Source organism: Microcebus murinus, chromosome 6 (assembly GCF_040939455.1).
Source record: "Microcebus murinus isolate Inina chromosome 6, M.murinus_Inina_mat1.0, whole genome shotgun sequence".
NCBI lineage: Eukaryota > Metazoa > Chordata > Mammalia > Primates > Cheirogaleidae > Microcebus > Microcebus murinus.
This window is the reverse complement of record NC_134109.1, coordinates 83,145,765-83,172,593: the sequence shown is the minus strand read 5'-3', so window position 1 is coordinate 83,172,593 and position 26,829 is coordinate 83,145,765. Positions and strand designations below refer to the sequence as shown.

At 36.4% G+C, this 26,829-nt stretch overlaps 1 protein-coding gene across 3 annotated transcripts in view; it reads right to left on the bottom strand.

The window, feature by feature from the left end:
- The window catches only part of GOLM2 (golgi membrane protein 2), a 124,942-nt gene that overhangs the window by 62,672 nt on the left and 35,441 nt on the right, over positions 1-26,829 (bottom strand). For all 3 annotated transcript variants that reach the window (XM_012766681.2, XM_012766680.2, XM_012766682.2), the window contains exons 2-5: positions 10,774-10,828; positions 5,512-5,614; positions 3,712-3,802; positions 176-320 (exon numbers count right to left, since the gene is read on the bottom strand). In XM_012766681.2, coding sequence (XP_012622135.1) covers positions 176-320; positions 3,712-3,802; positions 5,512-5,614; positions 10,774-10,828 — 394 coding nt within the window. The remainder of the gene's footprint in view (positions 1-175; positions 321-3,711; positions 3,803-5,511; positions 5,615-10,773; positions 10,829-26,829) is intronic.

Genomic DNA, 26,829 nt, shown 5'->3' with positions numbered 1-26,829 from the left:
ATGTAACAATCAGTTTCTAAAGGAATAGGCTACATTAATTGAACATTTGAAACAATACAGATACCTAATCATATCTGCACTATGATCCACATAATTTTATGATCGAAAATGTTCACTTCAAAATGGGAAGAAAAGGTCAATATCCTATTAACACAAAACAAAATAATAACAATACCTTTGCCATGTGGAATATGATTGCTTGAGGGTTCTTCATTCTTATCTGCAGCACTCTCAGCTACTTTTGGAATATTCTTAGGTACTACTTGATCATTTACACCCAAGTCTTTTCCATCATTTGACTGAATCTTGTGGGCCTCTTTCTGTTAGATAAAGATTTAGGAACAATAAATATTTTTCAGTTCAAATTATTAAACCACTGACACAACTATTAATTAAATGTTCTGAAATAGTTCATCTTTTAAAACACATACCATAGACTCAAATTCTGAACACTTGATTACTTCTATACCACAGTTCTGTCAAATTCTGAACATTAGGAGATGTGAGATATAATAATATTTTCTGTTCAGTTTTTATACTTGATATAAAGTCAAGCAATTAACTAACACTTGAAAGTTTCTAATTACAGTAAATAGCCTAAAATGTTAGGCAGTTAATTCTCTTTGGCTATGCTGAGTGAGTGATTCTGCAAGACAGACAGCCTGCTGAAAACTGTGGGTTACTGTGGTAGCCTATAGTTGAGCACTGTCCTGTGTGCTTTGGGCAGGGTGGGTTCTCTGTAGGCATATGTTGGAATCAAGGAGGATGGCACACAAGAGGAAGCTGGCACATGGGTGCTCCTTCAAGTGTGATAGATGGCTACTAAGATTGTCAGCCTTTCCCCCCAAGTGGAAATAGCAAGGGTGAAAAACATGCAAACTTTTTCCTAGGTGTACTGGCCACCCAAGCATAACAAGTAATGACAGGTTAATACGCAGGTCAGTGCTCCCTCTACCTTGTTCCTAATCATGTCATCTGCTTGGAAACTCAAATCCTCAGGTATATGTTTAGGCCTAACTCAATTCTATTGATGGCCCAGTTTTGAGTCACCTCCACAGAAAACTGGGAGAGGCAAGGAGACAAGTACACACGCTCAGGTTGCCATATATAGGTTGTATGTAAGTGCTTTGTAAACTGTAAAGCACTAAGCAATGTAATTACTACTAATGTTATAAAAAATAGTACCAAAAAACTATATGAAATTTAGAAAAACAAGAGATAAATCTTAAGAATGTGTTACAATAAAGAAGAAAGGGTGGTTTGACAATCTGGTGTAGGTATTCCAGTATCTTGGCAGACAAAATCAACAACAAACATTTGTACCATGCTTCATAGTTTACAAACTGCTTTCATCTCTATCCTCCAGTATATACAAATGAATGGTTTTAAGAAAAACAAAACAAAATAAATCTGAGTCCTTTTGACTCCAAATCCCATATTTTCTTATAACTAGGCTATAGTTTGCTGACCCCTTTTCTAGAAAAATTCTATGACAAACATTTGCTTGGTTAATTAATTAACAAATTAACAAACAAATAGAAAAATAAATCATTGAATATCATTTATATTTGTTTCATAAAGCTAACATTGGATTTGTCCTTATGAAAAAAGTAATTCATTTCACAGAATCAATTTGTTATAGTAGTTGAAGAACAGAAAACAAAGGGTGGGGAGTAGAATCAGGCAACTGGTCTAGAGGGCCAGGGCTGCTGTGCTACCCTTGAAAGAAGTTCTTTAGGCACCTCAATCCCTGTCCTGCCCTGCCTTGTTCATTTAGGGCAGGATAAAAGTAAGGAAGAACTGGAGAAGCATTAGTTAATAATATAAAAACAGCCTAGAATAACATAAAATATAATATAAAAATAATACAAAAACAGTATAGAAGAGCAAAGAGAACTACACTGACCGAGAAAAAAAGGAAAGCACTCCTCTCCCCTACTGGGGAGAAGAGAAGACAGTAAATTTACCCCATTATTTATATACTAGACTTAAAGACAACTGCAATAGCAAACCTCTCTTCCCCTTCCTTTTGTGTTCTATAATGTTCATTTAATCCTCCAATGTCTCAATAATACCTTCTAGTTGCCCTCAATGCCTCTACTATGGTAGCTCACTCAGGCCTGCCTTCTTCCACCAATCTATTCTCACATCTCCTTCAAAGTACACTGCAGATAGGAAGCAGCTATTCCACTTTGTAGATTTAAAAAATGAAAGAGAAAAAATGAAACTGTCAATAGCCGACTATAAAATTATAAAAAAGCTATGAATGAAAACCCAATGTCCTTAACTTCTAGTACTTTAGGTGAGATGCTACCAGAGAGAAAACCAAATAATTTTCTCTATTAAATCTCTCTTTACTTTAAATCACAAGACTCCACAGAAATCTAGCCTAGTCAGGTAAGATTACAGGGTATAAAAAAATGAATCATGTACTTAATGACTAGTAATATGTTTTTTTTTTTTTTTAGACAGAGTCTGGCTTTGTTGCCCAGGCTAGAGTGAGTGCCATGGCATCAGCCTAGCTCACAGCAACCTCAAACTTCTGGGCTCAAGCAATCCTGCTGCCTCAACCTCCCGAGTAGCTGGGACTACAGGCATGCGCCACCATGCCTGGCTAATTTTTTCTATATATATTAGTTGGCCAATTAATTTATTTCTATTTATAGTAGAGACGGGGACTCGCTCTTGCTCAGGCTGGTTTTGAACTCCTGACCTCGAGCAATCAGCCTGCCTCCACCTCCCAGAGTGCTAGGATTATGGGCGTGAGCCACCACACCCAGCCTGACTAGTAATCTTAAGACAAATTCCTTCTATTTCTAAAAGAACCTTCAAAATATATATTAACTTAAAAGGGACAAATTAATAAAAGAATTTGCCATTCATAACTAATCTTGAATCAAAATTAGTTATGGTGGTTAGTGTCTCATTTCTATGTTTTAAGAAAGGGTGTCTTTCCTTTCAATAGACATTTTCTGAAAAAAGAAAAAAAAATAAAAAAAGAAAGGGTGTCAGATAATAGAGATTGATAATAAAGGAAAGTTTCTCAAATTTTTTCTGTTTCTCAAATGTATAAGATAGGAAGTAACTGATTTTCTGTAAAATGTTATCTACTTTACAACCTGAGAAATATATTAACAATAAATTTTTATTATTAAGAAAAATTTCAGGCCAGGCATGGCAGCTCACGTCTCTAATCCTAGCACTCTAGGAAGCCAAGGTGGGCGGCAGGAGTTCAAGACCAGCCTGAGAAAGAGTGAGACTCCGTCTCTACTAAAAAAAATAGAAAGAAATTAGCTGGACAACTAAAAAAGAAATTATATATATTTATATATATATATATAAAATTAGCCCGGCATGCCTGTAGTCCCAGCTACTTGGGAGGCTGAGGCAGGAGGATCCCTTGAGCCCAGGAGTTTGAGGTTGCCTTGAGCTAGGCTGATGCCACAGCACTCTAGATCAGGCAACAGAGTGAGACTCTGTCTCAAAAAAAAATTTTTTTTGGTTCAAAATTAATTTTAAAAAATTAAGATTATATTTTTGCAAATGTCTAGTTTATTCAGCAATATAGCTACTACAAATCATTTTTTGGAATTAGGCAGGCTAGAAAACTTACAAATATAATGCTTTATGACAAAAGTAAATTTTAATTTCTAATTACCATGATTTATAACAAAAATATATTTGGATTTCAGTATATTTTTTAAAATTTACCTTTTGTTCCTGTAAAAACTGATCTGCTAGCTGTTTAATATTTTCTTCATTTTGTGTTCTTAATTCCTTGATCTGCTGTCCACACTGAAAACTAAATTATAAAGTCATTCTTTTAGATTATATTATCTTGAATTGGATTTTCAAAGTTGTCTAGAAGTTGACACAGACATTTAGAAAGATAAAACATCCAGTCAATAGAGGAGAGTGGACAAGGAAGAACAAAGAGCAGATATATAGCTCTCAGTCAAAATTTTTAAAATATTTGAACCTCTAATAGGGTACAAACAATACTGATGACTGATAAAGCTAATTGAGAAAACAGAAATTAGATGAAAACAATCTTTTTATAAATTGCATTTTTATTATTTTTACAAATTGCATTTATAAAAGAAACAATCGTCAAAACCAACTCCAATTACAGAAGAGAAAAACACTATAGAAAACCATGAGACCAATTTATAGTGATAGATGAGAAAAGTTAGAATTATGGGAGTTAATTAAACACTGTAATAAAAGGCTGAACCAGAGAATAATAGGAATAGAAGAAACTAATACAGAAGATAGAGTGAGAAAATGAATAGGAGCAAAACACAATAGTGACTTTCTGCTGGGCAAGTAGTCAAAGGATACAAATAGATCATTCATGCAAGAAGAAACATTCCGTTGATAAATACATAGAAAATGTTAAATTTCACCATTATAAAATGCAAATCGAACTTTTCTTATATGTATATACGGTAGTACCTTATTCCTATATTAGCAAAATTAAATTAGAATTATAACCAAAGTTGGCTTGGCTATGGGGTAACATCTACATTATAAATTAGTACAATCATTTTAGAAAGCACTATTTTATCTATGCTGTAAGAGCAACAAAATTGGTAAAACATTCTTTCTGAGGAATTCTACATTTGAAATAAACACTAATGAAATAACATAAAGGGGAAAATAAATTTTTTTTTACATAAAAATTTTTATAGCTATAATAGTCTTAATAGTAAAAAAAAAAAAAAAAAGAAGAAGAAAAACTCCTACAGTGGTCCCACAATTGGGGGAGACTAAAGAAATTTTGGTACATTAATATACTAGAATAATATATTATATCTAAATTAATTAAATCTTTACTTGTACAGATACATAGAAAAGTACTGAATATTGTTAAAATACATATATGTTAGTAAATACATACTGATAAACTATACTAGTAAGAAGTAAGAAATGGATAAACAATGCTTTAAAATATGGCAAATCCTAATTTTTGGTGTGCAGCTCTAAAAATTACCTTTTACAGTAAAATTGATTAAAAATGTAATAAAAACTTTTAAAGAGTGATTGCTATAAAGGGCCCTACGAGGTGGGATAGAGATGTGAGCAAAAGCTGAAGTGCAGAGCAGAAGAAGTAGCTATTCACTCAGTCCCCCAGCTATTCTGGGAACATCTCCCAGTGCTGGCTTCATCTTCTGGATGCCCCTTCAAAAAGAATCACAGAATCTTCTTTCAGTCTTTGCCACATCTAATTCAATAAAACTCAGAGCTTGTAAGATTTTCTGTCTTATGATGAACCCTACAACATAAGACAAACTCAACATGCCCTGTAAGAGTTATTTTCATAGTGTTTACCATATCAAAATAAAAGAATATGGATTTCAAAGAGCCATAGAAAGATAAAGGAAATTAAAAGACCTAAGAAAATGAAAGAAGAGAAGAAAAACAAAAGTCAGAAAGGTAGAAATGAAATTAGGTCCAAAAGCTGGACAAATATTTTAGATTCATAAATTTTTGTTGCATGTAGCATCTTACCTTTCATATTCTAATCTCTTCACAAGGTAAGTATTGTTCTTCCTATAGTCCTGAAGCTGGTCTTCTTGTCGAAGAAACTCCTGACGAAGCTCAGCAAGTTGCTCTATCCACACAAGGTAAGAACCAAAGTATCAAGTTTACTCATTGTAATGATTCCTATAGAGAAGCTATGGGATGTCTTTTTAATTATACACACTTCCCAATTTTCTTCTCACACTCTAAGTAAATTAAATTGTACAATTAACCACATTTAATTGCCTTTTATAACACATTCATGGTCAATAAAATTTATTTTTAAAACAATACAGCCTCAGTGGCTTTCATATCAATCTGAAATATTTTTTAAATTACAAATCTTTCCACATTGTGTAGACACACATAAGCTCTGGGAATGGTACAAAAAAACTACCTATCTCTTTAAATCTTTCTACTTTATAGCAGTAGGAAAAAATTATACTTTTTAGATATGCTCGTTATGGGTACAAAATTCAAGGTTTCCTTTTCATTTTAAATCCTATTTGGCTACCAAGGTAGGTGCCAATCACTTTAGATCTCACTTCTAGTTCTGCTTCTGATGCTAGCTAGCTCCACATATCCCAAAATTCCATTTTGAAATCTCATGATTTCTAGACTAGGGTTGAAAGTTTTTAGTGGAGATGAATAATGTAAAATTCTAAGCTGGATAGTAAATTAAAACCTGGGCTAGATGTTCTTTTGTAAACATTTAATTCATTAATCACTGGTCACACATTTTCTAGATTTTATTCTCTCATCATCTGAGACTACAGATGAAAGAAATTACAGGCAGAAAAGAGTAAATGTCAATTTCTCAAATAGATGATTTAAAAATTAGCCAACAGGGGCTTGGCACAGTGGCTCACGCTTATAATCCCAGCACTCCAAGACACCAAGGAGGGAGGATCCCTTGAGGCGAGGAGTTTAAGACCAGCCTGGGCAATATAGCACGACCCCATCTCTACAAATAAAAAATAACTAGCCAGGAGTGGCGATGCAGGGCTGTAGCCCTAGATACTCAGGAGGCTGAGGCATGAGGATCGCTTAAGCCTAGGAGTTCAAGGTTGCAGTGAGCTAGGATTACACCACTACACTCTAGTCTGAGCAAGAAAGTGAGATCCTGTCTCAAAAGAAAAGGGAAAAAAAAATTAGCTGACAGCCTTAGCAGTTAAGTAAAAGTTACATTAAAGAAGTTCTAATTTTTATAAATGGGAATGGGGGTCTATACAGTACAAGCAACAGCTATTAAGATTAAAATATAATATCAAACCAAATGTACCAATACTGCAATTAAAATATAGCATCTATTTTTCATGGAAGGCTTATAGAATTAGTCTTATTCTAAAGGCACTCCAAAGATGATTGGGATATATGTTTTTATTTTTTGTTTTTTTAGAGGCCCACCTTGGCCTCCTACTGAGATTACAGGCATGAGCCACCATGCCAGACTGGGGATATATATTTTCCAAAAGCAGATATAAACACATACTTATAATATAAGTATATACATGTTAAAAAAAACTAGAATAAAAATATATCAAAGCGCTATCAGTGATTATGTCTAATGGTAGGATTTTGAGCAAATTCTTTTTTTCTCTACTTTCTAAATTTTACTGTGGAATTATAACAAAAATTTAAGTCACATGAACATCTGCTGAGGCATATAAATAAAGTTTAACAATATGCATAATAATGGCTATTATATAATATAATAATCGGGTTTGAAAATGCAGTAATTCATATAAAATGTTTGTAGTTAATAATTATATTTATATATTCAAACCAGATTTTAAATTTCTCTTTCATTCTATTAATTCTCCAATATGAGAACACGGTTGATTTACCATCACCCCCACTTCAGACAAAAGTGATGAATCTGTGGCCATGTAGCCATAAACAACACAGTTATCTTAATTATCTGATCCCTGTCCCTATCTCCTAAGATATAACAGGCTATAGGTAGCAGAAACCCTGGCCTCAGCTATGAATGCTGATTCCATAGAGACAATGAGAGCCCAGCAGGAAGCAATGACAAGAATCCTTGGAGCTAAGGGATGGAATTAGCCAGTTCAGTAAATCTGTTCCTAGATAGGTTCTAGAACTGAAAGCTACTGCAATATATACACTGATAGAAATAAATAAATAATCAGCAATTGGAATAGACTCCAATCAGTGATTTCTAGGGCTCATTCTTATCAGGAAAAGGGAAGAGAAAAAGTATAATCCCTTCTGATACAGGCTTCTTTTTCCTACACTGTAAAATACGTGAAGTGGCTTCAGAATTAACCTGAGGCTTAGTATGATTTCAAGATTTAGGATGGCTTCTCTGCCTCCACACAAAGGTTCTCACTGATATTTGAAATTCCTTTATCAGGGAATAAATTTTTCATTTATAATTTAAGATAAAGGACTTAAAATATAATTGCCAAAGAAAAGTAAAACATCAGTATGAATGAGTTTAGTTCAGGTAAAATGTCAGATTCTTTCCTGTTTGAATACAGGGAAGGGATTATAAAGCAGGCAAGTAATAATGATACTTTCAGTGGATCAAAACAAACACTTGCAAGGGGAAAAGTAAGTAGACCACAAAGCAAAATAAAGACAAAATTTTCCTATATTGCAATTTTACTTTCAACTGATTGGCATGTGTTTTCTTTATATGAACCCAGAAATACTCTGTGCCTAGTGTGGCTGCTCCAGGTCACCATAGCAGAATTCTCACAGTAACTTAACATGAGTCAGGTTGATTGTACAGGATGCTCCATCTCTGAAAGTAACACCAGAGGTATGTTACAGAAAGGTATGGCTGTACTCCCTCAATTTAACTTCAAAAGATAAGACGTAAGAAAGGGGTTGCCTAGGGCCAACTTTTAAAGCAAAAAATGATTTACTTCTAGGAAATTTTGACTTCAAATTTTCTTTCAGTAACAGACATAAAAAGAATGTGAGCTTTTCAAAATAAATCTTAGTAGAACGTTAATTTATTATCTCAGGGACTAAAAAAACACAACTCTCATTCCTTTTATTTCTAAGAAAATATTAACCACCATAAATATCTATTAATTTTATCACATCAGGTACATTTCAAAGAAAACAGTCAAATCTGAATTTTACAGTTAAATTGTCAAGAAGTCTGTTTCAGTAGAAATTGTTCCCAAGGTGCAAAAGTCACATTAAAGAAATTCAATCTTAAGAGCCCAAGCTTCACTAAGTGCACTAAAACTAAGTGTTGTACAGCTATATATACACAAATCAAAGCCTTTTTCTCTGCTGAAGAATATCATTTCAACATATACAGTACAATAAAGATTTTTACTCAGTAATATTCTTTGTCATTTTCATTGACATATATTAAAAGAAGCTATAGACTGCTTATTCAACTGATGTATTACTATTTAATAATAAATATACTTTGATGACAAGTGGAATCATTTGTAAATACTGCAAGCTGGATGCAGCACTGACTGTGGCATCTTCTGTGTCATCCTAACATATTCCTGTACGTCAAGAAGAGTGAAACATGGACACAAAGGCAACAAAAACCACTGTGACCACCTAGAAAGCATTTCTAAAGAAAGTCTAAGTTTTTTTAAGTCACAGATAGTAAAAAATTAATAACAACTTTTATTTTAGGGTTACAACACTCAAATAATTCCGAATGTTTTAGCTAGGTAGAGTAAAACTTCACTACATTACAAAGCAAGCTAAGGTTGGCTATTTTAAGTCAATGGCAAAAATAGATTATCTACTTCTAACTAGAGAAGCTCAAAATGATAACAGAATATGGGGGATATTAACAAAAGTACAGAACATGTATTACCCACATAAATTTATAGCCAATGTACATAAAGTTTTTTTTTTTTTTTTTTTTTTTTTTTTTTTTTTTTTTTTGAGACAGAGTCTCGCTTTGTTGCTCAGGCTAGAGTGAGTGCCGTGGCGTCAGCCTAGCTCACAGCAACCTCAAACTCCTGGGCTCAAGCGATCCTTCTGTCTCAGCCTCCCAAGTAGCTGGGACTACAGGCATGTGCCACCATGCCCGGCTAATTTTTTCTATATATATTAGTTGGCCAATTAGTTTCTTTCTATTTATAGTAGAGACGGGGTCTCGCTCTTGCTCAGGCTGGTTTTGAACTCCTGACCTCGAGCAATCCGCCCGCCTCGGCCTCCCAGAGAGCTAGGATTACAGGCGTGAGCCACCGCGCCCGGCCCATAAAGTTTTAAAGTATAGAGTATTATAACTAAAGGGTATGAGGGAGAGGAAGGTTGATTCTCAGACCCTAAACTCCAAAGGCCAGCAATGCATAGTATAGAGCTATTTTTTTCCATAAAAGCTGTAGTCACCTCCTAACACTTCATCCAAGTAAAACTGTGTGTGTATACTTTTATATGTTATTTATTTATTATATATTTATCTATCTTCCAGATTTCTTCTAGTTCCCAAGGTATCTAAAACATTATGTTTACAGGACCTGTCCAAAGCATACCTAGACCTGAATGGATTATTTTAGCACACTGGACACAGTATAGATGGAACATGTCTCACTTTTTCCTTAGAAATTTGATGGCCTCTGAAGCTACAGCTCAATTTTCTTTGAGGATTATTTTTGTTTGTTTGTTTGTTTGTTTTGTTTTTTTGTTTTGTTTTGTTTTGAGACAGAGTCTGGCTTTGTTGCCCAGGCTAGAGTGAGTGCCATGGCGTCAGCCTAGCTCACAGCAACCTCAAACTCCTGGGCTCAAGCGATCCTGCTGCCTCAGCCTCCCAAGTAGCTGGGACTACAGGCATGGGCCAGCATGCCTGCCTAATTTTTTCTATATATATTAGTTGGCCAATTAATTTCTTTCCATTTATAGTAGAGACGGGGTCTCGCTCTTGCTCAGGCTGGTTTCGAACTCCTGACCTCAGAGCAATCCGCCTGCCTCGGCCTCCCAGAGTGCTAGGATTACAGGCATGAGCCACCTCGCCCGGCCTCTTTGAGGATTCTTTTAAGAAAATTTTATTGCACGGAATCTTTCTATAGCACAAGATTAAGATACAGACCTCAAATTTTAACTTGCATTTATTACATATAAAGCAATACTAAATAATTTTTATTATATGTAAAGACAAAAAGATAAATGTTTTTCCATCAGAGGATCTTTGTTCAGATAATTTTATTTCATTAAGCTAATTTACTATTTCTTAATTCTCCAGGATGTTAGACATTTAACGACCTTTGTTTATCTTTCATCTATAATTAAGTTTCTTACCCTTTAAATGATGTATGTCTGCCATCTGATATGATATATTGTTCTGTAGTTTAACCTGAAAAAGAAAATTAAGTTTTCATTTTACTAAAGAAAATGTAGTTTTGCTCATGTTACTCACTTTGAGCTTCATCATAAAAACAATAAAAAACTCTGATTATTTATACCCCAGCTCTTTCCAAAAAAAAAATCAGATGTAAATTCTGATTTTGTAATGTTTATTTTAAATTTGCACAATATTCCTTTTACTGATATACAGTGTAATAACTTTCAAAAGTTTGAGTTGAACATCACATAATGATTTTTTTTCTAAAACTCAAAGATGTGGTCACTGTCCTCTAGAAGACTGTATACAAGAACACAAAGAACGCAAAAGTGTACCAAAACATAACTGAAATTGAAGCTCATCACTCAATTTAAAAATTAAAACAAGGCCTTGGATAAGCCAGAACATCATACACAAAGAATCACTGTATCTTAGTTCTTGCTTTAGACAAATTTCACCTAATTATAAAATGTTAACTATTAATAAAATATCACTACAAATGGGTTCTCTAGCTTACCTCAAGGTAATTTTACTTTGAAAGGCACAGACACATTCTTATTGATCAGAAGCAGTACCATGAGTGGCAAAACGATTATGATAAATACCACCTCACTCTCTAAAGAACATTTTAAAACTTTATTTTGTAATAATTATAGGGAATTGCAAAGTGGTCCCATGTACCCTTCACACAATTTCTCCTAATGGGTACATCTTACATAACTATAGTACAACATCAAAACCAGAAAACTGACATTTTATCATTATGTATAGATTCCTATAACCACCATCACAATCAAGATACAGAACTATTCTATCATCACAAAAATCTCCCTCATGCTATCCTTTATAGTTACACCCATCCACCTCCCCCCACCATCCTAGTGCCAAGATACTAATGGGAAAGTACAAAACAATTAAGAAACAAACAATTCACAATTAAAACAATTAAGAAAATGTTTAAAGGTACCATCTAAAGCAGTATAATTACTATAGGAATTCATAGATCGGGGACAACTTCATGGAAGGGATTATATCTGAATTAGGCATTGAAGGATACTAAAACTTTATACAGGTAGGAAAAGGGCATTTCAGATAGAGGAGATGACATAAGAAAAGGTATAGCAGCAAGAATGCATGAGATATTCATGAAGACTCCACCAAAGTACTATCATATTTGACTGAAACACACCATAGAAGGGAAAGAAGAATGGGAAAGGATGGAGTAAAAAGACTATGGTGGATTCTTTAGCCTCAGGTAGATCTATTCTTCAATCTGACAGCCAGTGACTTTCAAATTTAAGAAGAAATCTTATCCATAAACAAATAACAGATGAAAGCAGAACTGTTCTAGTTAAACAGGAACAAGAGTCTAGGGGACTCTTTTCTTTTCCCCTAGAGATCTGGGAGCTTTGAAGAATGAAGTTTAAAATATAATGCTGATATTCAGTGACAAAAAAGGAATGATATACTAGTACATAGTACAACATGGATGAACTTTGAAAATATTATATATTTTCAAACGAAACAAGCCAGTCTCAAAAGGACAAATAGTATGTGATTCTATTTATTAATATATGAAATGTACAGAATAGGCAAATCTGTAGAGATTGGTGGTTTCTAGGGGCTGGGAGGAAGAAAGGAATGAGGAGTAACTTCTTACTGGGCATAGGGTTTCTTTTTCTTTCTGGAATATAGAAATGTTCTGGAATTAGAGACTGGTGATGGTTGCACAATACTGTGAAATATACCAAAAACCACTAAATTCTACACTGTAAAGGGGTGAATTTTATGGCATATGAATTGTCTCAATTTTTAAAATGTAAAATAAAAATGTTTTTTAATGCTGAGGATTCTAGGGGGTGCCATACAGGAAACTGGGGATAAAACAATAGACAAACACTATGTACTCAAGGAACTTATTATTTAGGAGACAGTCAAGTAAACAGACAATTATAATATAGTAAAATAAATGCTATCACTGGGTTCTATAGAAATGATGGAAGAACTTAAAAGAAGCACTTAAATCCAGCCTTGGAGAAGTGAGGGGAAGCTTCTGAGATGATGGTGATGGTTGGAATGAGTCCTACAGGAAATATAGTGTTTAGCCAGGTGGAAGTAGGGAGAAGGTAAGGAGGAAAGACATTCAAGGCATATGTCAAAACTTAGATATGAAAAACACTGAACATCCTAGGAACTTGCTAGTAGTTCCAAGTAGCTGGAACAGAGAATTAGGGGTAAGTGGTGAGAAATATAGCTAAAAAGGTAAGCAAGATCCATATTATGAAAGGGCTTAACAAGGAATATGGATTCATTCCACAGGCTATGGTCAATCTTTAAAGGACTTTAAAGCAAGGTAGTGAAATCCAATTTGCAATTTTGAAGTCAATCTGGCCATAGCATGAAGAGGAGGCCAGACAGGGAAAGATTAGGAGACTGTTGTCATATTATAATACAGGTGAGAAAAAATGTTGGTCTAAACCAGGAGTTGGCAAACCATGACTTGTGAGTCTGCTTTTGTGGAAATGGCAAGCTACAGATGGTTGTAACATTTTTAAAGTTATTGGGATGAAAAATCAAAAGATTTTGTGGCATATGGATCATATAAAATTTAAATTTTGGTATCTATATAAATAAGGTTTTATGAGAAAATAGGTACGCTGATTCATTTACATATTGTCTAAAAGCCTGCCAATTACTGGTCTAAATTAATAGAATAAGAACAGAGAGATATTAATATATGATTAGTATATGAAAGATATTAAAAGGGAAGAATGAAAAGTCTTGCTGACTGATTAGATACAGAGGTAAAAAAAGGAAACATCAAGGAGGATGGTTAGATTTCTAAATAGGGAGAATGGGTGATTAAGAATACAATTCTCCATAATGGGGAAACACAGGAAGAGAAACACACTTGGAGTAGAAGAGAAGAGAAATGATATTTTCAGATTTGGACCTGTTGAATTTTCGGCATTTGTAACATACCCAAGAAGAGATCTTCAAATAGGCAGTTGGACCAAGGGGTCTGGAGCTTAGGCAATGATTTGAAAGCCATTCACATATAAATGGTAATCAAAGACATGGGAATGAGATCACTGATGGAAAGCTATAGGGGCAGCAGAAAAAACTGATACCAACAACTATAGTATTTGATCAGTTGATCCTTAAGAACTATTCTTGGCTGGGCGCAGTGGCTCACCCCTGTAATCCTAGCACTCTGGGAGGCCCAGGCGGGAGGATTGCTCCAGGTCAGGAGTTCGAAAACAGCCTGAGCAAGAGCGAGACCCCGTCTCTACTATAAATACAAAGAAATTAATTGGCCAACTAATATATATAGAAAAAATTAGCTGGGCATGGTGGCACATGCCTGTAGTCCCAGCTACTTGGGAGGCGGAGGCAGGAGGATTGCTTGAGCCCAAGAGTTTGAGGTTGCTGTGAGCTAGGCTGATGCCACGGCACTCACTGTAGCCTGGGCAACAAAGTGAGACTCTGTCTCAAAAAAAAAAAAAAAAAAAAAGAACTATTCTCTAATAACTTCCAATTAGTCTATGTTTACTTCCCACTTCCTTTATTTTCATGATCCAATTTCTTTTTGTATTTTTTGCCCTTCCAAAGAACATACCCATTCTTTTTATTCTTGTTTTAAATAAATTTGCATTACTTTGGTTTTTTATCCATTTTTATGATCTATCCCACCTTCTCTGTACTCTTTATTTTAAATCTACTTCGGAAATTGCTAGAGGGATGCTATTCTTGAATAATAGGCTATGAGTAGCCTCAGCTTCCCTGGACTGACTCTTTTATACCTTTATAAACTTTAAAAAAAATTAATGGAGGAAGAAAAATTCAATCTACAGACTACAAAAATAATAAAGGATTAGATGGGCAGTATCGCTTTATTCTTATCACTTTAATTTTCTCTCCAATCTTCCTTAATAAAGGATAGAGGCCGGGCACGGTATCTCACGCCTATAATCCTAGCACTCTGGGAGGCTGAGGTGGGCAGACTGCTCAAGGTCAGGAGTTCGAAACCAACCTGAGCAAGAGCGAGACCCTGTCTCTACTATAAATACAAAGAAATTAATTGGCCAACTAATATATATACAAAAAAAAATTAGCTGGGCATGGTGGCACATGCCTGTAGTTCCAGCTACTTGGGAGGCTGAGGCAGGACGATTGCTTGAGTCCAGGAGATTGAGGTAGGCTGATGCCATGGCACTCACTCTAGCCTGGGCAACAAAGTGAGACTCTGTCTGAAAAAAAAAAAAAAAAAAAAAAAAGAATAGAGACATTGATGCTAATGGCTCATTATATAGAGTCCTCACATATCAAAAGCTACTCTGGAACAATATATTTTACATGGTATTAAAGAAAAAATCATAGCTTCTCTAAATAAAAGAGTTTTCTTAGTCTAAGCATAATAAATTTATTTCCTAACCCATTCATTTGGCATGTTCTTTATTATTCCTGTTATTATTCCTGTTCCTCTATTATTTTCATGTTCTCTATTACTCCTGTCAATCTTTACAGCAGGATTCCAACAAAAATCTTCTATTCAGTGTACAGTACTATCATTTCCTATTAAAACTCGTTTCACTGTGCTAGTCATCTCACCTTCCACATGCCTTTGAACAGAGGTGCCAAGGATTTGCTCAATGATTTTACAGAGCCTTGCTGCCAGGCCATTAAACCCTTTCCTCTTCAACAATTTTTTTTTTTTTTTTTTTGAGACAGAGTCTCACTCTGTCTCCCAAGCTACAGTGCCATGGTGTCAGCCTAGGTCACAGCAAGCTCAAAATCCTGGATTCAAGCGATCCTCCTGCCTCAGCCCTCCGAGTAGCTAAGACTACTGGCACACACCACCATGCCCAGCTAATTTTTTAATTTTTTTGTAGAGACGGGATCTCACTACATTGCCCAGGCTGGTCTTGAACTCCTGGTCTCAAGCAACCCTCCTGCCTTGGCCTCCCAAAGTGTTGAGATTACAAGCATGAGCCACCACACCCAGCCTGTCCATCTTTCTGACACTACAATAATACAGCCATCTGATCTCCCTTCCCTCCATACAAATAGCCCACTTCCAAAATTCTTATCTATCTTATTCTTATCTATACAGATAACTCTTATCTATTCCTAAAACTATTTGACAAAGAATTCTTCCAACATTCAACACTGCCCTTTTAAGAAAATCTGAATGTGTTTTCACCTATCATGACTCTCCTTTGTATTTTCCCTGAAAAATCTAATCTTATGTTTTCTACCAGGTTCAGTCTGTTTATAAAGACTTCTCCCATTTGGTTTTTTATTTTTTATTTTTTTTTGAGACAAGAGTCTTGCTTTGTTGCCCAGGCTAGAGTGAGTGCCTTGGCATCAGCCTAGCTCACAGCAACCTTAAACTCCTGGGCTCAAGCTATCCTCCTGCCTTAGCCTCACGAGTAGCTGGGACTACAGGCATGTACCACCATGCCCGGCTAATTTTTTCTATATATATTAGTTGGCCAATTAATTTCTTTCTATTTATAGTAGAGACGGGTGTAGGGCAGAGGAATTTGTAGGATAGAGGAAGGGCAGAGGAATTCTTCCAACTGTCGGGAATTTACTTGGGTGGGGCAATGAGCTAACCGCAAACCTTTGCTTCTGTTCACTGCTTGCTTGCTACACCGCTGTAAGGGGAATTATGGGATGAGGTCATTGAAGCACAGGCAACTGGCCCATCAGGCAATAGAGGGCAACCAACCCGCCAATTATTTCAAAAGGCAATAGTGGGCAACCAATCATTTTAAAGGTCAACGCATGATCCATGCGTAGTCAGCTTGTGCGCAGCTCGTGCACCATGGGGATAAAAGGCATGCCGTTGTTCCGGTCGGGGTCCTTGCCTGTGAGAGTGGCCACTGCGTTGGTGCTCTGGGGCTTGGACCCTGGCTAGCCAGAAAATAAACCTCCTCTTGTGTGATTGCATCCTTGATGTCTCTGCTTTTCTGTCTGGTGGGGCTGTGGAAGGTCGGTCCCTAACATGGGGTCTCGCTCTTGCTCAGGCTGGTTTCAATCTCCTGCCTGACCTTGAGCAATCCGCCAGCCTCGGCCTCCCAGAGTGCTAGGATTACAGGCTATGTTTTTATTTTTATTTTTTTATTTTTTATTATTTTATTATTTTATTTTATTTTATTTTGAGACAGAGTCTCTCTTTGTTGCTCAGGCTAGAGTGAGTACCATGGCGTCAGCCTAGCTCACAGCAACCTCAATCTCCTGGGCTCAACCGATCCTACTGCCTCAGCCTCCCAAGAAGCTGGGACTACAGGCATGCGCCACCATGCCCAGCTAATTTTTTGCAGATATATTTTTAGTTGGTCAATTAGTTTCTTTCTGTTTTCAGTAGAGGAGGGGTCTCCCTCAGGCTGGTTTGGAACTACTGACCTTGAGCGATCCACCCGCTTCCCAGAGTGCTAGGATTACAGGCGTGAGCCGCCGCTCTCAGCCTGGTTTTTTATTTTTAATATTTCTTCCAATTTCTTCAATCTTGTTGGGTTTTTTGCTTCCTTTTATCACTTCTTTTTCATTAATCATTTCTGCACACAGCTAGGTATGTTTAGTTCTTTAATTCTTTTGGCTTTAACCCTTCCTATGAGAGCCTTCATTTCTTTTAGAATCCCCACCTTCCTGTAACCTTCAAAAGGAAGCTTAACTTCTAATTAGTCCTCCTCATAGTTTTAATTTCCTCAAGTTCCAACAGGAATTTACTTATCTTCCAAATGACTGTGCCCAAACTTCCTTGCTGTTGAGAAATTAATTTCAATTCTTACTACGGCATGATTGGAAAAAAGATTATCTTCATTTTGCCATATACACTCTGTTGAACTGGCAGTGCTATAGGAATACTTTCACTTTTTTTCTAAATATATTCCAGAAGGTAACAGCACATAAACTCTTAAGAAATACTATTTAAAACTTATTTTATAAAATGACTCTCATTGTCTGCCTCCATAGGTCATTTTTTGGTTACTTTCAAATTTTTCCCAAGATCCCTTTATTTGCAATATCCAAGAGAGATATCAAATAACTATTTTCTCTTTCAAATTTCTTTTGAGGCCGGGCGCTGTGGCTCACGCCTGTAATCCTAGCTCTTGGGAGGCCGAGGCTGGCGAGGCTGGCGGATTGCTCAAGGTCAGGAGTTCAAAACCAGCCTGAGCAAGAGCGAGACCCCATCTCTACTATAAATAGAAAGAAATTAATTGGCCAACTGATATATATATATATAAAAAATTAGCCGGGCATGGTGGCGCATGCCTGTAGTCCCAGCTACTCAGGAGGCTGAGGCAGAAGGATCACTCAAGCCCAGGAGTTTGAGGTTGCTGTGAGCTAGGCTGACGCCACGGCACTCACTCTAGCCTGGACAACAAAGCGAGACTCTGTCTCAAAAAAAAAAAAAATAAAAAAATAAAAAAATAAAAATTTCTTTTGAGATGAGAGATAGGTATGTATAGATGTTAACAGAGAGACAGATACATAGGTAGGTAGACAAACACAATCACAAACACAGCCTTGCCTAATTTTCATGTATGGTCAGACAGACTCCTACTCAGATCTCAATATATCCTTAAAAATTCCACAATGCTCAAAATGCCATGCCTGACTCCAGAGTCTACTAGGAAGAGCCTCATACTTGGTCCTAAAAAAAACAAAACTTTTTAATCACATGTAGTCCTATTTCCCATAAAAATGTCACCTCGTTTCTATCCTTTCTTTTTTTTTTTTCCACCTCCCTCCTGAGATGGAATCTTGTTTCTTTTCTGTCTTCCACATTTATCAGAAATGAGAATTCCATGACAACAGGAACTGTGTCATTCATCCCTGTGTGTCTGATGTCCAGCATACTGCCTGACACCTCAAACACTGCATAAATGTTTGTTGAATGACAATCTAGACTTTTATGTCCCACACTCTTGTACTACAAACTCTACATTATACTTTACCCATATTTGTACAATTTTAACTATCCTTCAAGATTTCTTTTGAACTCCTTCATCTGTTTCCCCTTGTTTCCTCAATTACATTCACTGCCTTAGGCTTTATTTTACCCCTTCCTTTCTACTTGTTTCTCTGGCCTTTGGAGTCCATCCATAACAGGCCAATTATCCTTGCTTTCTTTGGCCCTTTCGCTATTAATCTCTTAAAATGTGTTTACTGTCCTTTCTAAGACCTCTTCTCTTTTCTTTTCTGAGGTATATGTTCTTTGTGTCTTTTTCTCAGCAAGAATTCTCTTCTCCTGATATTTTCCTATAATACTTTTTTTTTTTTTTTTTTTGAGACAGAGTCTCACTTTGTTGCCCAGGCTAGAGTGAGTGCCGTGGCATCAGCCTGGCTCACAGCAACCTCAATCTCCGGGGCTCAGCGATCCTACTGCCTCAGCCTCCCGAGAAGCTGAGACTACAGGCATGTGCCACCATGCCCGGCTCATTTTTTCTATATATATTATTTGGCCAATTAATTTCTTTCCATTTATAGTAGAGACGGGGTCTTGCTCTTGCTCAGGCTGGTTTCAAACTCCTGACCTCAAGCAATCCAACTGCCTCGGCCTCCCAAAGTGCTAGGATTACAGGCGTGAGCCATCACGCCTGGCCCTATAATACTTCTTGCTCATCCCCAGCTACTTTATCTTCCTCTAATCTTTCTTTCTCTAATACCTAAAATTTCATCTTTATTTTTCTACCAGCTCTTTCTGAAGTTCTTTTAATGCTTTTCCTATCCACATGGCTTCTCCAAATTAATTTTGGCAGCTGTTACCAGCTCAGTTGCTCTGCTTCTATTTTCATTTGGAGAAATCTTGAAAATGGCTCAGCTATGCTTGTTCTACTTTCATTATGGCCTGATCTTGGCCAATCAGCCCAACTATGACCATTTATTCCAAAGGTTACCCTTGTCATTTCTGTCGCCTTTTCCTCCACACCCAGAAACATTTTTCTTAATTATATCTCATACTCAGATGATTTCTAGAGATAATTCTTTTTTTTTTTTTTTTTTTTTTTTTTGGAGACAGAGTCTCACTCTGTTGCCCTGGCTAGAGTGCCATAGCTTACAGCAACCTCAAATTCCTGGGCTCAAGTGATCCTACTGCCTCAGCCACCCAAGTAGCTGGGACTACAGGTACTCACCACCAAGCCCGACTAATTTTTTCTATATATTTTTAGTTGGCCAATTAATTTCTTTGTATTTTTAGTAGAGACAGGGTCTGGCTCTTGCTCAGGCTGGTCTCGAACTCCTGAGCTCAAATGATCCTCCCACCTCGATCTCCCAGAGTGCTAGGATCACAGGCGTGAGCCACCACGCCCACCTAGAGACAATTCTATCTTCTATAACTATCCAATGTAGCTGATGTTCATAATCACCTGGGGAGCTTTTAAAAATACATAGTCTTTCCTCCCCACCTCCCAGGGTGATTCAGGAGTCTTAAAAAGCTCAAGTGATTCTGATAAGCAGCCAGATTTAGCAATTACTCATCTATAGTACATCGTTGGCTAGCACCTATACCAGCTGGATCAAAATAGAACACCATTAATAATAACTAATGGATATTAAATGATTATTTTGTGTCAGGTCTTGTGCTAATAAGTGCTTTACAAGTATTTTCTCATGTAATCTTCACAACAGCCCTATGAGATAGGCACAGCTATTCTCTCCATTTCACAGATGAGGAAACTGTGCCCTAGGTCGTATACCTATAATAGACTTTGAATACCCTCAAGCAGTCCTAGTCCATATTATACTAAATCTGGTAAGTGATTATCCTTCCCCCCCCCCCCACTACTCTTACATTTCACACATTGTATGCAGGCAACATTCCAAACACACTTTTACTTGATCAGTTAAACAATGATTATCTCTCTTAAGGCAAGTTTTAGTATAAATTATACTCAGTTACATTTTTAAAGAGAATAAAGAAGTCTTTGGTCTTGATTGGCTATAATGAACACCACAAAGTTTTTTCATTCACTCATTCATCACATTAAGAAATTTTATTTTATTGTGGTGTTCATTCCTTATTTACTCAATCTGTCATTTCTAAAGCATTTACTGAGTACCCCCTATGTGCTAGGCCTGGAGATACAAAGTATTTGATCTTCGTCTGTTAAAATGAATCACAATAAAGTTTATTTATTCAATCAGTCACAAGGAAACATTTATTGAACATCTACTAAGTGAAAGACATTATGTAAGCCCTAGAGATACAGCAATATACAAGAAATATGAGAAGGATACACATTTTTTTTTTTCTGAGACAGAGTCTCGCTTTGTTGCCCAGGCTAGAGTGAGTGCCATGGCGTCAGCCTAACTCACATCAATCTCAAACTCCTGGGCTCAAGCGATCCTACTGCCTCAGCCTCCCAAGTAGCTGGGACTACAGGCATGCACCACCATGCCCAGCTAGTTTTTTCTATATATATTAGTTGGCCAATTAATTTCTTCCTATTTATAGTAGAGACGGGTCTCGCTCTTGCTCAGGTTAGTTTCGAACTCCTGGACTCAAACGATCAGCCCACCTCAGCCTCCAAGAGAGCTAGGATTACAGGCGTGAGCCACCGCGCCCGGCCAAGGATACACATTTTGAAGTCATCAACATATGGAGTGTAACAAGTTTTGTGAGTGAATAATCATTTAGGAAGAGAGTAGAATGAGAAGAGAAGAGGATCTCACACAGAAAACTATAAACTGTAACACTTAATAATAAATAGAAGTGAAGCCAGCAAAGGAGACTAAGAAGTAAACTGAGAGGAGAAAAACATGAGAGTGTGGTGTCATGGAAGCCTAAAACATAGAGTGCTGGGAAAAAGATACTGAGATAGCAAGAACAGGAAGAGAAAATGCAGATGACACAGCAGAAAATGCAGAGAAAATCTGACTGGAAAGGAAAGGGGAAGGAAGACAGCTGTTTTTTAAATGCTGCGGAGCAAGTATAGACAGAGATTGAATATGAAAAGGGCACAGGATTACTAATAGCACGAGGTCTTTGAAAAGATGGAGAACATTGGATCCAGAGAACAGGCTGGCCCTGGAGAAATTATGAACCTTCTTTTATCCTAACAAAGAGGAAAGACAGATGGGTACAGACATAGGTATGCCTAGAAATTTGGTAATGAAAGTTGTATTCATCCAATGCTTGGTCAAGCAGGAGACAAGATCACCTGTTGAGCTTGAGGAAGGAGAAAAGAAGTTTAAATGAGTGGGGGCAGGTGAAATCAAAGGAGGGCAGAGATTTGAAAGTTGTTGGAAAGGGTATATTGCCAGGAGAAATGTAATTAGCTGTTGAAAAGTCAGTTGAGATTGCTGATCATAAATTTCCACAAGCCTGGTTATATGATTTTCTCCAGCTGTGCTTGAAATGGGCCTGTAAAAAAAAAGGATAATGGCAAGAAACTAAAATGAAATAATGAACCACAGAATCGTAGCTGGATAGGGAGTCGAGTATAGAATGAATAGTGCTGCTAGAAAAGAAGAAGTGATGGATTAGAGATACAGATGAAGTTGAAAAACAAGTATAATTTGTTTAGTAGTTCTAATCTCTTTTTAAATCTATTCTTCCAATAACATGGAAGCTTGATGTTCACAAAGATTAAATTTCATGGATTTAAAAACCTATGTTACGGCCGGGCGCTGTGGCTCACGCCTGTAATCCTAGCTCTTGGGAGGCCGAGGCGGGCGGATTGCTCAAGGTCAGGAGTTCAAAACCAGCCTGAGCAAGAGCGAGACCCCGTCTCTACTATAAATAGAAAGAAATTAATTGGCCAACTGATATATATATATAAAAAAAAAAATTAGCCGGGCATGGTGGCACATGCCTGTAGTCCCAGCTACCCGGGAGGCTGAGGCAGAAGGATCACTCGAGCCCAGGAGTTTGAGGTTGCTGTGAGCTAGGCTGACGCCACGGCACTCACTCTAGCCTGGGCAACAAAGCAAGACTCTGTCTCAAAAAAAAAAAAAAAAAAACCTATGTTAGATTGATATCAAAATGAATTAATAATCAAGACCTTTGACAGTCATTAGTGTTAGGAAATATTTCTAGTTCTCATCCCAGGCCCTTAAAAAGATTGCCCCTTCCCATTCCTTAGAAGTTATGTGGGGGTTTTTGGTTATTTTTACCACAAACCCACCTACCACAATTTTTTTTAATATTTTTCAGACATTATGTCCTGATTTTCAATTCGGAAAATATGGACACTGCTGTTAACTCATGTAAGTCTCTAATTGGAAGCATTCTAGGCACCATAACATTTGTGGGGTATAAATATTTTTCCTCTTGGGGAAGGCACCATTTAATAAAGTAAAACCTGTTAAGAAACTTTCCTCACTAAGCTGTAAAACAGTTTCCTCCTTTCCTTCAATTAAGGTAAGAGATACCACATGTGGCATTAGGGCAGCAGCATAAGCTATAATAAGAACAGGTCATTTATAAATAGTGTATGCGTAAGTATAAAAATTACCTTGCAGAATATGGTATGAAAAGTTGATGCCCTTATTCTTTAGTCATATGCCCTTCTAAGAACTTTTTCAGGTCTTTTTAGTTGGTTCTCTTATGACTGCCCTTTCATCCCTTGATAATTTTAGTTGTTCTCTGGATCTTTCTTAAACTTGCATTGTGTAATATACCACAAAAAGTGTTGCAGGTAAGGAAAGACAGTGATCATGTACAGAGCCAACAACATAGTGCTAAAAAGAAGGGGGGCTCTCAGGTCAGAGTGGCTGGGTTTCAATTCTGAATTTATCATTTATTAGCTCTATTACCTTGGACATACTGCTTAACTTCTGTGCTTCAGTTTCCTTATCTATAAAACAAGAATATTTTTTGACTTACAGAGTTGTCAAAAAGATTACACCTGGAATAAACAAAGTATCTACAACACTGACTGGCACACAGTAAGGGCTTAATAAATGTTTAGCTATTATTATTATGTAAAAGAATAGAATGTCTTCTTTACTGTTTCCAATACCTAGTATAGTAGTCTCCAAAGTTCAGCCTTTTTGGCTAAAATAATACATTGGAAATAACATAGAATTTCCCAATGTATTAGTTTATTCCCAATTACTTTTTTAATTGAAGTATATTTGACAATTAAAGACTATATATATTTAAGGTATACACTTTGATGATTTGATATACATATACATTGTGAAATAATCACCTCAAACTAATTAACAAACCCATCACCTAAGAGAGTAACTAGTTTGTGTGTGTGTATAAACACTAGAGATATACTCTCTTAGCAAATTTTAAGTACATAGTATTGTTAATTATAGCCACATTGTTGTATATTAGATCTCTAGAACTTATTCCTCTTACATAACTGAAACTTTGTACCCTTTGACCAATATCTCTGTTCCTCCCTCCCCCCAGTACCTGGTAACTATCCTTTGGATATATACCCAGAAGTAGGATTACTAGATCATAAAATAGCTCTATTTTTAATTTTTTGAGGAAGCTCCATCCTGTTTTCCATAGTGGCTATTCCAATCTACATTCCCACCAACAGTGTACAAGCATTCCTTTCCCCTTTCTCCACACTCTCACCAACATTTGTTATCTTTCTGTCAATAACCATTCTAACAGGTGTGAGATAATTTCTAATTGTGGTTTTTGATATGCATTTTTCTGGTGATTAGTGACACTGAGCACCTTTTCATATACCTATACTGTTGACCATCTTGTATGTATTCTTTTGAGAAATGTCTATTCTGGTTTTTTGCCCATTTTTTAAATGGGTTGTTTTTACTATTGAATTGTGTAAGTTCCTTACATATTTTGGATATTAACCCCTTATCAGATACATGGTTTGCAAATATTTTCTCCTACTCTATAGGTGTCTTTTCACTCTGTTGATTGTTTTGTTTGTTTATTTGTTTGTTTTTTGCCGTGCAGAAGCTTTTCAGCTTGATATAATCCCATTTGTCAATTTTTGGTTTTTGTTTCCTGTGCTTTTGATGTCATATATTAAAAAAAAAAATCATTGCCCAGGCCCCAGACCAATGTTACAAAGTTTCCCCCCATGTTTTCTTCTAGTAGTTTTACAATTTCAGGTCTTACATTTAAGTCTTTACTATATTTTGAGTTGATTTTTGTATATGGCATGAGATATGGGTCAAATATCATTCTTCTACATATGGATATCCAGTTTTCCTAACATTACTTACTGAAGAGACTATCCTTTCCTTATTTTGTGTTTATGGCACCTTTGTCAAAGTGAGATGTGTGGATTTCTGGGCTCTCTGTTCTGTTCCATTGGTTTGTATGTCTGTTTTTATGTCAGTACCATATTCTTTTGATTACTGTAGCTTTGTAGTAAGTTTTAAAATCAGGAAATAAAAATCCTCCAGCTTTGTTCTTTTTGAAGATTGCTTTTGCTATCAGGGGTCTTTTTGTGGTTCCAAATGAATTTTAGGATTTTTTTTTTTCTATTTCTATAAAGAATGCATTGGGATTTTGAAAGAAATTGCACTCAATCTGTAGATCACATTGGTAGTATGGGCATTTTAACAATATTAATTCTTCTAATCCATTAATATTTTTCCATTTATTTATGTCTTCTTCAATTTTATTCATCAATGTTTTATAATTTTTAGTGTATGTTTTTCATCTCTTTGATTACATTTATTCCTAAGTATTTTTTTCTTTTTGTGTATTGTAATGGGAATGTTTTCTTAACTTGCTTTTCCAATAGCTCTTTTTGGGAATAGAAACACAACTGATTTTTGTATCTTCTTTTTGTATTCAGCAACTTTATTGAATTTATTATTTCTAACAGATTTGTTTGTTTTTACTTATTTTTTTTCTTTTTTTTTTTTTGAGACAGAGTCTGACTTTGTTGCCTAGGCTAGAGTGAGTGCCATGGCGTCAGCCTAGCTTATAGCAACCTCAAACTCCTGGGCTCAAGTGATCCTCCTGCCTCAGCCTCCCGAGTATCTGGGACTACAGGCTTATGCCACCATGCCCGGCTAATTTTATATATATATATGTTAGCTGGCCAATTAATTTCTTTCTATTTATAGTAGAGACAGGGTCTCGCTCTTGCTCAGGCTGGTTTCGAACTCCTGACCTCAGAGCAATACGCCTGCCTCGGCCTCCCAGAGTGCTAGAATTACAGGCGTGAGCCACCTCACCCAGCCTTTTCTTTTCTTTTTTTTTTTTTTTTTTTTGAGACAGAGTCTGGCTTTAATGCCCAGGCTAGAGTGAGTGCCATGGCGTCAGCCTAGCTCAAAGCAACCTCAAATTCCTGGGCTCAAGTGATCCTGCTGCCTCAGCCTCCCAAGTATCTGGGACTACAAGCATGCGCCACCATGCCCGGCTAATTTTTTCTATATATATTAGTTGGCCAATTAATTTCTTACTATTTATAGTAGAGAAGGGTTCTCGCTCTTGCTCAGGCTGGTTTCGAACTCCTGACCTCGAGCAATCCGCCCGCCCCGGCCTCCCAGAGTGCTAAAATTACAGGCATGAGCCACCGCACCCGGCTGTTTTTTACTCTTGTTTAATCCCAAATCCTTTTTTGATAGCTCAGAGCTATTATATAGTAAGTATATATTGGATTATTTTCTTTTAAATGCTTTCACTGAAGCTTCAATTCCCCCCCCCATGCTCAGCTAATGATTTTCCTGTGGTTTATCCCCTTCAAGAGTCTCATGTGTACACTGTGAACTTTTTCCAAATCACTCATAAAAACATTAAATATGACCAGTCCCAAAGTTGATCCCTATGTTTCTCATTGTTTATAATTCTCCATCTGAAAAAGTAATCTTGGTATAGTGGAAAATAATTAGATTAGAAATCAGAAGACCTAGGTTCAAGTTCCAACATCAGGTACTAGTCATGAGACCAGAGGCAAATTGATTTTAAAAGCATTAATTTTCTCATCTATAAAATGGGAATTGCAAGCCCTGCATATCTTATAGTTACAAATTAACCAGTCTTTCAAAACTATTCTTCTCTATTCTTGCTGCCATTGTTTTAAATTTAGGCCCATAGTTCTTGCCTA